Source organism: Cryptotermes secundus, unplaced genomic scaffold (genome assembly GCF_002891405.2).
Source record: "Cryptotermes secundus unplaced genomic scaffold, Csec_1.0 scaffold4622, whole genome shotgun sequence".
Lineage (NCBI taxonomy): Eukaryota > Metazoa > Arthropoda > Insecta > Blattodea > Kalotermitidae > Cryptotermes > Cryptotermes secundus.
Genome location: NW_019741401.1, coordinates 97799 through 115671, shown reverse-complemented (window position 1 = coordinate 115671; position 17873 = coordinate 97799). Strand labels below are relative to the sequence as shown.

Genomic DNA, 17873 nt, shown 5'->3' with positions numbered 1-17873 from the left:
GTTGGAGGTGGAGTCCAACTAGGTCCACTTGGCACGGCGGCCACTGATTGGCGTATTGTAGCCTGCCCCGGGTGATTATGATCGTCACAGAGTCACAGACGACACAGATTAGTTAGAACATAACTTATGCGACTCTGCGACCACTTTCGTGACTAATAGAATGACTTGTGTATACTCAGGCCCGGTCGGTCCGGTAACTCCCATACAACTGCACGCTTCCCTTCGCTCCCATGTGCTCGAAATGATTTCGTTCTATTGGTTTCAATTTCTCTCAAGAGATGGAGCAGACACGCACAGCTGTAGATAAATGGCAAAGTTTAATCGCATACACTTACCGGCAGGAATCGGTAGTATCGGCCCAGTATGTTTGTAAACTGGGTATTCGTCGGGTAATTTTTCACGTGTAACATAAGTTTTCAGAGGTGTTCATTTTTAATGTTACGCATTAGCAATTCATTAAATGTACTCCATAATATTTTAGAATATACTAGACTTGTTATAATTTGTATCTGGAGACTAGGGTTAGAATCCGTGCAGTCTCTGCGGGCAGCTGATGGCCGTCTCTAGGACGACTAGAGCAGACAGCCGTAAGGTGAAACATGTAAAATTGTAAACTAGTAAGTGGTTTTGTTGTGTAATTTATAATTAGAAGGATTGAAACCGCCATTCATTGAAAACCAGTGCACATCAGATCATCGTCACAGCCAGCGCACGGCAAAGGAATGGCAAGGCGGTATCTTTATCTGAAAGAGCAATGTCAAAGGAGGAGGATCACCCACTTGTCAGATTGCATGAACTGCGATTAGTACTCATTTTGTTTAGATTTGAGAGTGAAGAACAGTGATTATTCCCACCTCAAGCTTGTTAAAAGCTCCAGATCCTCTTATGTTTAGGGTGAATACTAATTGAATGGAATAGTAAAGGTGTAGTAGTGTGGTACAGATCGGCCCACTTTCATTATTTTAGATGTTAAAGTGCTTAAGCCTCATCGTGCAAAGTTTTATAAGAAGGGAGGAATATTTTGGCTTAGATTTGAATCACCTTTTTACCATCTAGAGATGTTTAATTGTTGGAATATTGTAATCTTTCCTACTGTGTTTTGTTACATGTCATGTTAGTGTTAACGCTTTTATACTATTGATTGCTAACATTGTTTTGGTAATCCCTCTGTATATCTTTACTGTGATCTAGCTCCCCAAGTGAAAACTGGCTTATAGCACTAAATCGCTGTGTTTTAAGATACGCTTCAAATAATGGTAATATTTTTGTAAATTTTGTTTATGGAAACAAGGCTTTATTATAAATAAAGTTAATCTCTTCTAGGGCCTTATTGGTCCCATTTCGGTTGTGAATATCACTCTCTTCTCATCTCTGGTTAGCTGAATGGTGATATCTAGAGTTGACAACGATGCAAAGCCTGAAGGCTGCATGTGAGGAAGCTGAAGTAAGTATCCACTCCTTATGAAGGAAGATGCCTTTTCTTATAACTGCTTTTTAAAATATAAAAATAAGTTCAGACTTCTACAGATTTGAATTTTCTGGTCAGAAAGCTACCTCTAACTTTGTTTTTATTATTGACAGAATAAGCATGCATATTAGTTTAAGTGATTTTAATAGAACAGAGTTTCAGTACATTCACTACATATATTGATGTTTTAATATAGGTTTTATATTTTCAACTATGAAATCAAAGATATATTGACAGTCTACACAACCCCAATCCACTTCCCAACCTGTGAGTTCACATTTTATTTATGGTTGCTATTTGTGTTACAAACCAATCTGTGTTTCCTGATGAAACTTTTCTTTGTATTGTTTAAGAATGTCTTATAAGTTTAGAAAAAAATCATAATTATTATACTGAGATTAAGTGAAAAATCCAGTCTTAGGCAAACTCAGGTATTTTTATTAGGGTGACAAGTGAGGAAGTGACAAAAATGAGTTGTTTTAAATAAAACAATATATAGTTTATGCATGTTAAATAAGAATTGTTAAAGCAGAGTGATAATTTTTTGTGTTGAGTTGCAATTTGAGAAGACCTCTACCATGGAGTGACCTGTCTCTTCTGAATTAGGGTGTCATTTAGATTTGCTGTACTTGTCCTCAGAATTCTGGTTTAATTTACGAGGCATTTTTAATGTAAGTAAGGTAAATTATCTTTGTTTTGTAACATATCAGGTATTCAAGATACATTTTCTTGTATCTCTGTTAATTTCTGATATATTTATCCTTCATTAATTGACATTGATTCATCGGTTAATAAACCCAGTTTTAGCATGTACTTTGCTGGGGCGCATAATGTCTTTTATTGAAATAGTTGCAAAGTGTGATGGAAAACAGTGAACATTGATGAGATGCACTACCGCTGTGCCAGACTGGCTGACTGACATGACAGATTGTGAGCATTTACGAGTATGCATGTGCATTGGAGGTTATTATATGACTATCATTTGGGTGTGCCAGTCACGATAGTCAAGCAATCTGAGGTATGCACTGTCTTCACTCGCTTGGAAGCCGGGATCGTGGGTTCATATCTTACTCAGGGCATGGATGTTTGGTGTCTGTGTGTGTGTTTGTGTATTTTCCTGTATTTGTGTATGGGTAGAGGCCTTGCAACGAGGTGATCACCCGCCCAAGGAGTCCTACTGAATGTCTGAAATCTACTAAACTGAAGTGAACGAAAGTCCAAATTGGGGCTCTAGCACCAAAATAAGAAAAAAATCATTTGGGTGTCTGGGTATATTGTGGGAATGGCAGTGGATAAAATTATAGATCAACAGGGGATGACTACAGTAGAGTAACATTTAAATATTTTTGTCTTGCCAGCACATATTGCACATTGCAAAGAAGTGCCCTCAGTCTGTGCCTCATTACCAGGAGAGGAATGGCAACATATTTTTCTCAGTTCACCAGAAACTGAGGGAGCTCTATGAGGAGGAATGTGCCAGAGATTCACAGCAACCTAATAAGGTAAACTTAAAGTATTCTCAAAGAGGGAAACTTATAAAACATTGAAATATCATATTTTAGCATCTCTTTTTTGTTTTGAATTTGTTATTTAGTTGTGCTGTCAGTACTGGGTCTATATAGCTTCAAATGACAGGATTGTTAATGAATGTGGAGGAGCTGGTGGAATGAGAATTGGTGGGGGAAACTGAAATACTTGGAGAAAACCTGTCTCAGTGCCACTTTCTCCACCACAAGACAGACATGACTTGACCTGGGATCAAACCCAGGCTGCCACTGTGGAAAGCTGATAATAAAATGGCTGAGCTCATACCATGCACTTCTTTGCATATCCATTTAATTATGTTTAAAATTCTTTAATGTAATCATAGAATTGTTCCACCTTTACACAGATATAAAAGTAAGTAAAGTAAAGGTATCCCTGTAACAGGCCGTTGAAGCCAATAGGATTGTGAGATGTTGAGGGTCCCATATTTTCTAGACAGTTGGCTCATAGATGGCAGTAAGGTTGTCAGCCTTACGCGCTGGCCGCCCTTACCCCCAAGAATATTCCTGGTACTCATTTCTGTTAGAGGCTGAGTCGACTCCAGGACCATAGTGCGGCTGGATTGAAAGTGAATTGTGCATGCTGATTTATGAGGTGCTGAGAATGTATAATTTTTATGGAATTTAGTGTTGTAAATTTTGGACTGAGGTACTAGCTGCTGTTTTATTTGGGTGGCATCAATTAGGAGTTATTAGGCAACTTCTTTGTGACCTACAGGGTATTTTCAGATTGAGTCAAAGTAAATTTTTAAACCTGTCATCATTTTAATCAAGTTTTTAGTAAACTGCATCACAGTTCTTGTAAATGAAACCGTGTTCTTTCCTCCAAATTATGTTCAAACTTATGGTACTTGGTAGTCTATGACAGTGTTTCTCAACCGCCGGGCTGCCGCCCAGTACTGGGCCCTAGTCTCATAGAAAGAAGACAAAGTATGACAAAGATTGAGAACCATGAAATCCACATTATTTATGGTTAATGTCAAATCCCTATACACCACATCAGTTCGTCTAGTGAGAAATACCTGTCTACTTGACTTCTCTGCATTCATGGAGGCCAACATTAGGGAATTACACAATATTTATGAAAATTTACATAATTTAAGTGTGAATACTGATGTACTGAATCTTGCGAGTCTTATTTTTGTTGCTTATGCCATCAGAGGCGTTAGGTGGTCATACATATGGAATTTTTCATACAGTGTTCATACAGTCTTGAGTGGCAGAAATAATTTTATGTGTATTCATAGTTACCACACCAAGACCCATTCAGACTGTCCCAGAAATTGTAACTGCAATTTTTAACTTTTGTTCTCCACACATTATATATATACAGTCAACTCTTGATTATCTGGGGGCGGATTACTGGTTTATGGCTTAACCGGGGCTACTGAGGCTTTTTTGAGGCTTATATGTTGTTTAATATTCATTCACTTTTGTTTCACATGGTGAGTTTAACACTATTTTCGCACTAGTGTGAACCGAGCTCTGCATTCTTTGGTCCTGTTATGCTAACACAATGTTCTAGGGTAGGGGTGAAAGAATGCAAGGATTTGTGGAAAGTTTCAAGGACAGATACACCACCCCAGTTGGTCTCTTTGTATCGATCTTCAAGTGCGTTAGCAAAATGTCAGGGTGTAAAAGGAAGCGTGTTGTGTTAAGTATTCAACAGAAACTCGTGTGAGCCGGGCTTCGAAATGTTAAGCAGTGACGAAAGCGTAAGTTCAGTGGGGGTGCAGCCAGAAGAGTGGGAAGAAAGTGAGAATGAGGAAGAGGTGGAGAGTGCTGCTAGTAAGAAAATATCACATGGTGCTGCTCTTAATCATTTGGAATCCTTACTAGACTAACTTGAGAGTGAAGAGAACAGTTTATTAAGTGACAAGCTAATATTACGTAGGCTTCGTATGGATATCCGTAAAAAGGAAAACGCCGCGAAAAAGCAAATGACAATATTAATTTTTTTAAGTGTTAAGTGTGAATATTCGTAAAAAGTGTTGGATGTTGTTGAACACTGTGATTGAAATAACTAATTCACACTCCAGTATAATGTAAAAAAAAGTATTAAATAGGGCATGAGATGACATAAAAATGAGGTTGAGTAAATTTAAATACAGGTAGGCCTATAGTATTCTGAAGGTACAGTATTACAGTACTACTTTTAATAACATTTGTCTTAAGCGGGTTTTCGGTTAATCGTGATTTCCATGCCCACCATTATCCCGGATAATCGAGAGTTGACTGTATATATATATATATCTTATAGGACATTTACACAACGGAGTTGCCCATCAAATAGTATCAAATATTAAAAAATAACATACAATATAACAACGGGCCTCCGAACATCACATCAGCCATTGTGTATATAATATGTCCATATAAACATTACATGTATTATGATTACAACAGCCAACCTCCAAATACCATCACATATACAACTTTTAACTATACTTTTGACTATGTAACTGGTTATTTTAGACTTTAGTTTTTATTGTAATTTATAGTTTATATTCACTCATATCATTTTATACCATTGTATACATTTGGAAGTTTAGTACTGTATCCTATATTTCACATGCAATTCAGTAATGAAAAGTTTAATGTATATGCCTCATGATGGCCTTTTGAAGGTCGAAACATGTAGCAAAAGTATCTCCTAGAGCTGCTGACACATAGTATTGATTGTTGTGGTATGACAGTTTTCAGTAAGAAATAATATATGATACACAACAGGATGCATTCACTGAAAATTATATATTTACATTGGGTTAGAATTGTTATGGTTTCTGCTAGTGAGGTTGTTTTTTCTTCCCCCTTAAAAAGCCCATGATTATGTTTTTTCCTTTTTACATAACCAACATTTACATGTACAAGAAATCAAATTGACACAAAACACATAAACAGAAAATGTTAAGAAATCTTGTGTAGGTATTTGATCCATCAAGAAGCAGAACAATTTGTCACACATCTTTAACTTATACGAGTACATGACTTCTCTGTTAACATGAGCACTGCAGACCTGTTTTGGCCAAGAGAGAAAACTTTGGCCCAGGCCAAATCTGTGAACATTTGAGCGTATTTCACCCACAAACGTAATGTTTTAACTCCAGCATATTAAATTCACAATCTTGAGCTCTGCTCATTACAGATTAGTGGCTCATAAAAAAAACTCCATGGTTCGAATCTGCAAGCGAACTATACCTACTGAGCAACCACCGCTTGTCAGTGAAGTTAGTGCCAACTTTAGTTGATAGAGGGTGTCGCGTGGTCAGCGCAATGAATCGCCACGGCCGTTAATCTCGGTTTCCTAGACCAGAGCCGTTATTTCCTTGAAATAGCGCTTCAGTTATCATCATGAGGCTGAGTGGACCCAGTTCCAGACCCACTACTTCTCAGAAAATCTGATAGCACTGGGAATCAAACCCAGACCTCTGGATCTGTAGCCAGGAACTCTGACAACTAGACCACAGAGGCGGTCAGATTAGTGGCTCATAGTTGTTTTAAATTTAACCACAGATGTCTCCACTATTGCTAGTGGGGTGGGACTAAGTCCCTTGTACTGCGGCCACTTCTGGCCATGTCTCCACTAAGGTCAGTGGATAGAACTGTGTGTATGGCCCAGTACTGTGAATAGATCCTTTGGTTCAAGAAATAGCTGTTGTGTGTTTGTTCCTTGTATTTTTACATCATGTTTTGTGTTCATGTATTTCTTAGTGTGAAATGCAAAATTATTATGAATGAGGAAACTAGAAGTATGAGGAAGGAATTATTGCTGCAGTTACACCTGTGTCACAATAGCCAGTATCTATATCAAAATTTGAACCCTAGACCAGACTATGAAACAGGAATGTTAACCCCCTCATAATATTCATGGCAATATGTGTTGCAAACTACACGAACATGCATAATGAAGGATTTTAGGTTCTCACAGCAGTGACTGTGATAGGACATCATGTAGTCTGTTGAATAGTCAACCTGCATTTCAGAGGAACATTTTGCTACCTGCTTGGTGCTAGTTTCTTGCTTGGCATATTCTTTGACCCAGAAGATGGAAGCGGCATGTTCCTCCAGTTTGTCAGTTGGTTATCAGTAGACTTCTCAGTGTTTTATCTGAGAAGACATAGCTCTTCTTGTGCAATGAAAGCTGCATTCAGAGGTAAATGGCCGGCTTTCAGAAGACCAGTATATATAACTGGCTTAGCAGAATGTTTCATTCACACCTTGAACTTACTTTCTCCAGAATATCATATGAAGATGCGTCAAATGAAAACCTTAAAAGTGTCAGAAAAATGACACCGTACTCTGTGCATCTTCAGGAACAACAAGTCATCAGTATGGGTTAGAAGTAGGCCACGCCATAGTTCAAGCGGTTAGTCCCTGACTTTCCACCGCGGCAGCCTGGGTTTGATCCTGGGTCTGGTCAAGTGGGATATGTGGTGGACAAAGTGGCGCTGGGGTAGGTTTTCACTGAGTGCTTCGGTTTCCCCTGCCAATCTTCATTCCACCAATTGCTCCACAATCACCCTCACCTATCATCTGGGGCTGGTACAATAGGCCAGAAGTGGCCACAGTACGAGGGACTTAGTACCACCCCACTAGCAATAAAAAAAAATGGGTTAGAAGCATGTACTGTGTATGGTAGATCTCACAACATGGGCTTCAAGATGCAAGCACATCATGCAAAGATAGGTGCTCTATTGGAAGCATGCACGGAGGTGGAAGAGTGTTCTGTAATCAATTTCTCGATTAGCAAGGGTAACACATTGAAATCCATTGCCACAAGAAGTTGCAGTACTGTAAGGCATGTTTATCTCAGCAGCAGGTGTACGATTAGAGTGGGAAGTTTAAAAATGGAATATCTGGTGTCACGGATGCCACTCAACAAGGCCAAGCCCACAGAGTCATGATGCCGCAGACAGTTGTGGCCGAAAGCATCATTAAGGAAACCCGTCACATCAAGGTGAATGAAGTGGCCGCCATGTTGGACGTCAGTCACGGTTCATCTCACATGATATGTTATAGTTCACAAAGTGTCTGCAAGGTGAGTGCATAGGCAGCTGACTCCCAGACCAAAGAAAAGACGCTTTAACACCTGCCAGGAACTTTTGCAACAATATGAAACTGAAGATGATGGCTGCCTGAAGCACATAACAACTGGAGGTGAAAACTGGATCCACTATACCAACCTGAAACAAAGAGGACAAATAAAGGATGACTATTCCAGCACACCAGAACCCAAAGAAATCCACAGTGCCTCATATGGCCACCTCCTTAGGAAACATCTAAAAGAGCCATCAGATCAAAATGTCACAGAGATCTGAGTGCCAGTGCTTCACTATTGCATAACAGTGCTAGGCCACATACTGCCTGTTTGACAACTGAGATGAACAGAAACATTAATTTTGAGCATCGCCTGACTTTTTCCCTTGCAACTGCCATATGTTTGGGCCACTCAAGTAAGCTCTAGGTGGAAAGGTTTTCCTGGCTGAGGAACAAGTGCAAGAGGCAGTGCTTGAAAGCATACTCATACAGCCAGAAGATTTTTTTTTCATGAAGGATCCAGGTGACCTATGTTTGGCACAACAGGAATTATGTTGAAAAATGATAAAGCTGTACCAAACATATTTGATGTTAATTAGCTGGTAAAAAAGTTTCATGATTTTCATTTGACTCACCTTGTATCATGAACCGAATGGATGGTTTATGAAAAACAGAGTTTCGAAGTTGGTTCTGGTGTACTAGGTGGTTCAAATATGACCGGGACTGATTTTTTTGTAAACAAGCCGCACTGCGCAGCAGCTGTGCGACCTTGAGAGATTGTAGCCACAACCTCCACTCTCCCTCCTGTTAGGGTTAGAACCTGTTCAATGCTGTCTGGGAGTTGCTAGAGGGATGAGCATACAGAAAGTACCGCGGAGCGTGGAACAACGCATTGTGATCAAATTCCTCGGAGAAAACGTTCCGTCCACTGAAATTCACCACAGACTCCAACAACAGTATGGAGAAGAGTGTCTCTCACGGACCCGTGTGTTTGAGTGGTGTAAGTGCTTCAGAGAGGGCAGAGAGTGCGTGGAGAATGAACTGCATGATCGTCGGCCGCGAACATCTGTCACCAAGACAAACATTGATCGTGCAATGAGAATAGGTGCATCACTATCAAGGAACTTGGGGCAATGCTGTTCATCAGTGTTGGTAGTGTAGAAGACATCGTGAAATATCACCTGCACTATCGCAAGGTGAATTCACGGTGGGTACCACGCACTTTGACGGACGTGAACAAAATGGTGCGCATGCAAGTTGCCAGTCGTTTCCTACAGCAGTTTGAAGACGAAGGTGATGCATTTTTGAAGTCTGTAGTGACCACTGATGAAATGTGGGTGCACTACTTCATTCCCGAGTCCCAGCAATCATCATGCGAGTGGCGGCATACCAGTTCTCCCAAACCCAAGGGAGCGCGGAGGAGCCGTTCGGCAGGAAAAGTGGTGGCAATGTTCTTCTGGGACTGGCAGGGGTTATCCATGTAGACTTTCTGACAGATGCCAGAACAGTCAATGCAGCGTATTACTCAGACCTTCTGGCAACAGATGTGAAGGAAAAGATCCGATCCATGCGGAAGAGAGGTGGAAAGCGGGTAGCCTTCCTTCAAGACAATGCACGCCCCCATACGGCCAAAACAACAATGGAAACCCTCTGGAAATTGAAATGGAACCTTCTGACACATCCGCTGTACAGTCCCGATTTCGCACCAAGTGATTTCTACCTGTTCGGAAGGCTCAAATCAGACTTGCAAGTCATGTGGTTTGTGGACAATGATGCCGTCATCCAGAATGTTCGGGAGTGGATACGCCGCCAACCACAAGTCTTTTTTTTTTTTTGGGCATCAGGATGCTTCCAGAAAGTTGGAAAAAATGTGTTGACTCCGGAGGGGAGTACGTTGAAGACTGACATGTGCAAGTAAGTGTTTGGCAATTATGTTTTTTTTTATATCAGTCCTGGTCATATTTGAACCACCTTGTACTATTTCATTCACACTTTGAACCTCCTTCATAAATGGCATTAAGATGTTTTGCAGTTCTCTTCTGTCAGTGTCTGTAAGGACCCTTGCTCTTATAAGTGCTGTTCTCTTTGTCCCTCAAAGTGCCACACAGTAGGAAGATGGAATTTTGAGACTAATAAAGAGTAAGACCGCAAATAGACATGATCATCACTTGTATAGGGGTTTTCAGACATACCCTTATTGCAGTTTTTTAGTGGGTTGTTTTACAAGGCTTTCAGTTTTGAGACTATATAACTTCATAACTTGTACGCTTCTCCAAGTATGATTAGAATGATCAAGTCAGTGGGGGAGTGGAGGAATGCATATAGTATATTGGGAAAGCCAGAAGGAAGGAGACCGCTGGGAGGACTGAGACATAGGTGGGTGGACAATATTAAAATGGATCTTAGAGAGATAGGATAGGGTGGTTTGGATTGGATTGATCTGGCTCAGGATAGGGACTAGTGGAAGGCTCTTGTGAACATGGTAATGAACCTTTGGGTTCCATAAAATATGGGGAAGTTTTTGAGTAGCTGCACAATTGACAGCTTCTCAAGAAGGGCTTAGCTCCATGAATGAGTGATAACTTTGGAAGGTAGAATGAATAAATGGGTGATGAATTGGATAGGATTTGGAAGGAAGCAGTCTTGGCCTAATTAAAGTTCTGTCCTAGAATTTGCTTGGAAGGACTGAACAGTATACAGTATACTTCTGTGATTTGAACTTTATGAAAACCAAAATCTGTACAGCTTTTTTAAAGACCTTGAGTTGATACATGTAGATTGACAGACTGACATACAGACATTGTCACTCTTATATGCATTTAATGTATGCATACCATACAGAGAACACATAGAATGTGTCAATGTGTTGCCACATTAGCACCAATAATTCTGGACCAGAAACAAGATACAAGCTTGCTTGTTTAGTTAATTATTGAACTCTCAAAATGTAGATAATACCAAAGGCTAGAATCTTCATAGTTACTTCCGTGAGAACCTCACACCTCACATGATAATTAAGGTCCCGTTTTTAATGTATTGAGGTTGTGGGACCATTCACAAAAAGGATGATCCCATAAAAGCAGTATACTGGATACCCTGTTACATTGTGTACAGCTGGAATAGTTTTAAAAAATGAGGCAAATGATGTGACAGGAAAGCTGTATACTTGTACTTGTAAGGTACCTGGGTTAAATCTCAAGTTATGCTACTGGCCCTCCTGACAGATCTTTTTATGGTTTTCCTCTGCCTCTCTAAGAGCCCCCATAGACACACAGTTTGGCCTCCAGTTCGACCTGCACAGTTGAAGACTGAAAGGCAAAACTGACGTTAGTGGTGCGGCCGGCCGGCCAATCGTTTGGACTGTTGGCCTGTGGGAAACCCGTCAGTCCGTCAGTTCTGCCTGCAGGACCGTAGCACGTAACGTGTGTGACTCAACATTATAGGCTGGAAGACCGTGATTGTGGCATGAAGCCTGCTGCTTTATCTGCGCATGTATGAGGAGGAAAGGGAGGAGGTAAACTGTCACAGTTTTGCCTGTAAGGTCGATCGGAAGGCCAAACTGTGTGTGTATGGGGGGCCTAAGTGCATCCTGGGATAGTACTTGAAATCAGTCATAACTGCAAACTCCTTCTGTACTTATGATATACAGGGTGATTCACGAAGTTTTACCCTGGGTAATGGTACATATTCCTGGGGTTATCTCCTGCAAAATTTCCTTATAAATTTTTGGTTGATTTTCAATAGTTACGGAGTTACAATAGATTTTTGAAACGCATCATTGTGAATGCAGTGCTATGGTGCCCCCCCGGGCAACCTTGCGTTCCATTCAGCTGTGTCAGCAGATAAGCTGACCAGCTGGAATGTTGCGCGATCCAGTAGTGAAGAGGACGTTGGCTTGGTGACTATGTGAAGTTAAGATGCCATACACAGTTTCCACTGAGGAATACACCGATATGGTGTTTGTTTTTGGTGTATGTGATGGAAATACGAGAGCCGCTGCTGCCGAATATCACCAGCGTTATCCTATTCGCAGGATTCCGAATCCTAAATCCATTAGCAGTACATTCAGCACATTAAGACAAACTGGTTCTCTCTCCAGCATTCGTATACAATATGAACGAAATCCTCAACGTGAATTATGCGAAGAAGAAACCATTCTTGATGCTGTAGAGCACATTCCTTGTGCCAGTACAAGACGTCTAGCTCGGCGGTTTGGTGTTTCTCAGTCCATGGCGTGGAGGACTCTTCATGAGAGTGGGCTGCATCCTTATCATTTACAAGAAGTACAACACCTACAACCAGGAGACCGTGCTCTTTGTCTGCAGTTCTGCAACTGGTTAAATGGAAATCGGCAGTTGTACCGCTTGATAATGTTCTGTGATGAGGCACAATTTACACGTGATGGGGTCAACAACAGTCACAACTTACATGTTTGGGCAGACAGTAATCCCCGTGCCATGATAGAATCAAATTTTCAAGACTGATTCAGTGTCAATGTCTGGTGTGGTGTTCTGTATGATCAGCTAATTGGGCTGTTCATTTTATTGCATTTGGGGCTGGATGAAGGACATTGTGTACCAGATAAAGGTACAAACACCTGAAGCATTGCTTGAACGTATACTGGATGCGGAGATGACAATAAGGAAAAAGCGTGTGGAACTGCGAAATGCTACAAGTGCAGTTCATACGCTTGCGACGCGTTGTGTTGACGTCCAGGGAGAAATTTTTGAAAATCTTATGTAAATCCAGTCGTCATGTAAAGCACTACAGTTTAAAGGAAACAGATTGATAGAAGGGTGTGATATGCAACCATTGGTATGTTTACAGAATGGGACACTGAAACTAATGTAATTTTGTAACATACAATTGATGAAAAATGTTGCACAAAGCAAAATTAAGAAATTGAAAAAAAAAATTGGTTTTAGAATGTTTCTTTCCTAAAACATTAACCATTTAAAAAGTGTTTGAATTGTATTTCTAATTTATTTTGACTGAAAATCGAAGAAAAAAAGATCTTTTGCCAGTTTTCAAACTACTGTATCACTTTAATTATGAGTCGGATACCATTAGTGTATTAACATTTTTTGTTCCAAATTGCCTCAGGAATGCCCTCCCTAAGTGGGGGTAAAACTTCGTGAATCACCTGTATTTTCTCATCTCATTTGACACTATATAACTTAAACAGTTGCACCAGCATAATTAAATAATTTAATAAATAGCACTTGGAAAAAAAAACTGTTGTTTAATTTGGATCATGTCTAAAACCTAACTGTGATTTTTCTTTTTGTTCCCCCCCCCCCATAGGTTAATGACACTTTCCTTAAAGAGACGATCTAGCATTGATTCTTTGTGTTAAAAGTTAATTGTTCCATTCATGTTGCATATTTTTGTATGCTGCTCAGTAACGACCATTTATTCATTATTCCCTTTATTCATGTTTGGCATATCAGTACGTGAAACATAAAATTTTAGTGTCTCAAGCTTACGCACTGGTCATGTGTATACTTGATAGCAGCTCAATCAACCAGCTGAGCTAAATATTTAATCAAGGAAAAATGTTTATTATGTAGAATTTGATATTCTGACAGTAGCGGTTTCGAAGAGTTCTGTATTCTGGGATATAATGCTGTATAGTCCAATGAAAGCCAGCTGATATTTTGGATGAACATGTCGCTGTTATCTTCAGGTTTGTAGAGGAAGACCAGCAGGAAAGTGGCTTGAGGCAGGCAGCTGCTTGATAGATTTGTATCCCAGAAAGTTGCTCTCTTCAAGGAAAGATATTGGTTCTCATAACTTGTACGCATATTGACACAGCACTGAGAAATGTGTATGTGTGTTTTGAGACGACTTGGCACGGAACTTCTCATTGGGGAAGAGAAATACGAATAAGAGTGATAGCTGAACACCTTCTACTGGAGAAAAGTGAAGTTAAATGAAGAAACAAACTGATTTGTTTTTGCCATTTGATTTACTGACTAACTCCATGGAATTGAGCCATTCTTGAGAAGCCTTCAGTTGTGCTGCTACCCAGGAATTTCCCAACATTTTATGGAACCAAAAGATTCATTGCTATGTTCAGAAGAGCCATCCACTGGTTCCTGTCTTGAGGCAGATCAATCCAGTCCATACCACCCCATCCTATCTTAAATCCATTTTAATATTATCCACCCCCCCCTACATCTAGGGGGGCATGCGGTAGCATAGTTGGTTGAGGCACGATGCTACAAGCCGGAAGGTCGTGGGTCCATGTCCCGATGAGGTTATTAGATTTTTTCAGTTGACCTAATCCTGCCAGCCGCACTGTGGCCCTGGGTTCAACTCAGCCTTTAACAGAAATGAGTACCAGGAATATTCTTGGGAGTAAAGGGCGACCGCTGCGTAAGGCTGACAACCTCACCACCATCTATGAGCCTATTGTCTAGAAAATGTGGGAACCTCAACATCTCACAAACCTATGGGCCTCCATGGCCTGTTACAGGGATACCTTTATTTACTTTACTTTACACCTACATCTAGGCCTTCCTAGTGGTCTCTTTCCTTCTGGCTTTCATACCAAAATCGTATATACATTCCTCTAAGATTTCACTACTTAATATGACTCATCTCATGAGTCTTGTCTCATTGCTTCACAGTATACCTGCCCTGAACAGCTGATGAATAATACATCATAGCAAAGTACACCCATTCTCCAACTAACATAATACGTGTGTACTTGAAAAGGTTTGTGTAAGGTGAAATAATATTAGTCTGACATGAATTTCCCTTAATAAGTGATGTAATCCAAGGAAAAAACCACAGAGAAATCATGTTAAGCCAAAAAGACTGTCATGTTAGTCAAGAATGATCCCTATTTAAGAACTGTGTTAAACCAAATTTATGTTAGTAGAACGTACATTAGTCAGAGACTGGGTATACTGAGAATGTTACCTCTAAATATTATTAAACGGAAAGACAGTTTTACATCATATGACAACAGCTGAAGAACACATTGATGGAATGAGGTCTAACAAGTTTCTGGGAAAGATAAAAAATATTAACCAAAAGAAGACAGATGTTTGGGAACACCTCTGAAATGATTGAATGATTCTGTTTTATGATATTAATAACATATCCCAGTAGGCCTTGTAATAATTAAAAGAATAAGGACAACGACAATGATGACAATGATAATGAGTGTAACAACTGAAGAATTGAAATTGACAAGATTTTAGTGATATAAAAATGTTAAATAAAAGGAAACAGCAACAGTTGTTGTCATTGGGGTCATATATCTTTCAGTGCCATACAGCAGTATTTTATATATGAAATATAATTACTGGGAGATCATCTCCTGTGAAAGAGTGAATGTACTCTGCTGTTGGTAGTGACACCTGTAAAGTTTGCATTTTCTGTGGTCATTTTCTGGCAAAAGAACGCATGTGCCCACTTTTCCTCAAAGGTACAATACATGACCTTAAACTAACTTGTTTTGTCTTTGTTTCAGCATCTCAGATCTTGCTCACATCTCGTGGACAAACTTGTGAAACGTGAGCGCCTGAACACCCTAATAGTGAACCTGTATCCAGGAAACAAAGGCTACTCCATTGGTATACGTATCCACAGCAAATCAGGAGGTATGTAGAACTGGATCAAGTGTAGAGTTCCATGTGACTCCGCATGCCCTGATATACAGCCAGCCAATGAACATTGTGGTTGAACTGATAGCCTACCTCATGTTGAGGATGTCTTGGGTTCAGATCTTGGCATGGAGACTACTCCCATAGGTTGTCACAATTAACGAGGTGTAACCGTGTAGGTCTGAGAGGTACTGTCCCTCTCATGCTCTGCAGACATTCCTCATTAATCATTCTTTCATTTAATATAATCTTAGCAATTGAAAGCTCATGAAATGAACTAAGAATAAACTGTGACTGCTAACCTTAGATCATGGCTGCGCCATAGCTCAAGCGGTTAGTTGCTGGCTTCCCACCGCAGGGTCCCGGGTTCGATCCCGGGTCTGGTCAAGTGCAATTTGTGGCGGACAAAGTGGGGCTGGGGCAGGTATTCTCCGAGTACTTCGGTTTCCCCTGCCAATCTTCATTCCACCAATTGCTCCACAATCACCCTCACCTCTCATCTGGGGCTGGTACAATAGGCCAGAAGTGGCTGCAGTGCAAGCGACTTAATCCCACCCCACTAGCAATTAAAAAAAAAAGAATCTTAGATCATATTACTGTAAGAAATGTTGGTATAGATTAGTTTTGTTCGATTTGAGGTTTGGACCATGGTGACCACAAGGTGCTCCATCTCCTGGGATATAATGCCATGTAGAACATATATTAGTTTTGTTTATAATAGGTTTGGATTGCAGTCCGTATTACTTACAACTCTAGTTCTTGTTGTTTTAGTTGTCCATAACTTCTTCTGTAACTGAGTAGCCATGTTTAATGTTTATATATGTCCATACCATAGGTCAGGTGGTTAGTCACTAGCTTCTTACTGTGAATTCTCACATTCAATCAGTGGTAGTCCTCTTGGGATTTGTGGTAGATAAAGTATCACTGGAGCTGAAGTTTTAATGTTGATACAAACATTGATCCAATCTCTTTGGGTGTGGCAGTTTTAGTGCAAGTACATCGATTCAGTGTGATTGTCTCATGGCATGCAAAGGGTTAAATAGTGGCAGTAATATAGGGTTCTGTCCATAGGTGGCAGTAGCAGCAGCGGCCATCCTATCACTGCAGCCAGTACTAGCAGCTCCGGTAACGGCAGTGGTGGTGCTACAGAAGGCATCATTGAAACGATGCGTTGGCCTTACCAAGAAGATGAACTTCTGCGTTACATTGATAATGAAGAATTACCTCCAGTGATTCTTGATCTGTTGGAAGCATCAAATCCAGAATTGTTTTACAGTGGTTGTATCATAGCAGAAGTTCGAGACTACCGGCAGGCATTGCAGCATTGTGTTTATGATACACATCATGTGCTTCTTCGGCCGACCACACAGGTAAATAGATAATTGAGACAGTAAATTTAATTTCTCCTCACCATGTTGCCTCAGTGCTAATATACCTGACTTTTACTGTGGAGCTCTCCACTTGAATCTGACCACAGCATTGGCTATCTTGATGGATCCTTTGTGATTTATCTGTCTTTTCAGGTGGATGCTAGAAAAGCACCTTGAAATTGGTCTTAGTCTCTCCCTAGTTTTTTCCATTTTGTTTCCGTGTATATGTAGAAGTCGCTGCAAAGACATTGCACATACTTTCTCATATATGATTGCCCTCAACTATATTACCTTGGAAACTGAATTGATTGTTGTTTGGTAGACCACTGTTGGTTGGTGAATACAGACCAACAATGATGAAAATTGTTGTATCACATTTGTGCCTGATGTGAGAATACATTTATTTTCCTGATGATCCCACATATTCAGTTTTGTTTACGGATTTTGTCTCCGTAAATTATTGAAATGTAAGCTCTTTCTTTAGAAAATCATCATTTTGTGTTTTGGGCCTGTTTGAAGAGCCCCTATTTTTAAACTGGATGGTTCAGATTACCGGGGAGCAAACTTTGGATGGATAAATTCTTGAATATTGAATATGAATAAATCCTCTCCAAGCATTCAGGAGCTAACCAGATGCACAGCCATACATACTTCAGTACAGACAGATAGCATTCCCAAGTTACTTTTTCATAATTAGAGGTGCCAAAAACATAAATCTATAAAAATTTCAAGATTTTTTTTTTCCCACTGTTACAGTACATTACTACGTAGACTGTGTTTGGGGGCACACAATAGCGTAGTTGGTTGAGGCCTATGCTACAAGCTGGAAGGTCACAGG

At 40.1% G+C, this 17873-nt stretch overlaps 1 protein-coding gene across 3 annotated transcripts in view; it reads left to right on the top strand.

The window, feature by feature from the left end:
- The first annotated feature begins 383 nt into the window (after positions 1-383).
- Positions 384-17873, top strand: part of LOC111872770 (transcription factor SPT20 homolog-like 1) — a 52189-nt gene continuing 34699 nt past the window's right edge. For 2 of the 3 annotated variants that reach the window (XM_023866937.2, XM_023866938.2), the window contains exons 1-5: positions 384-617; positions 1324-1444; positions 2827-2970; positions 15533-15662; positions 16737-17035. In XM_023866937.2, coding sequence (XP_023722705.1) covers positions 1409-1444; positions 2827-2970; positions 15533-15662; positions 16737-17035 — 609 coding nt within the window. In that variant the 5' untranslated portion in view covers positions 384-617; positions 1324-1408. The remainder of the gene's footprint in view (positions 618-1323; positions 1445-2826; positions 2971-15532; positions 15663-16736; positions 17036-17873) is intronic. The other variant, XM_033754831.1, reaches the window with a different exon arrangement.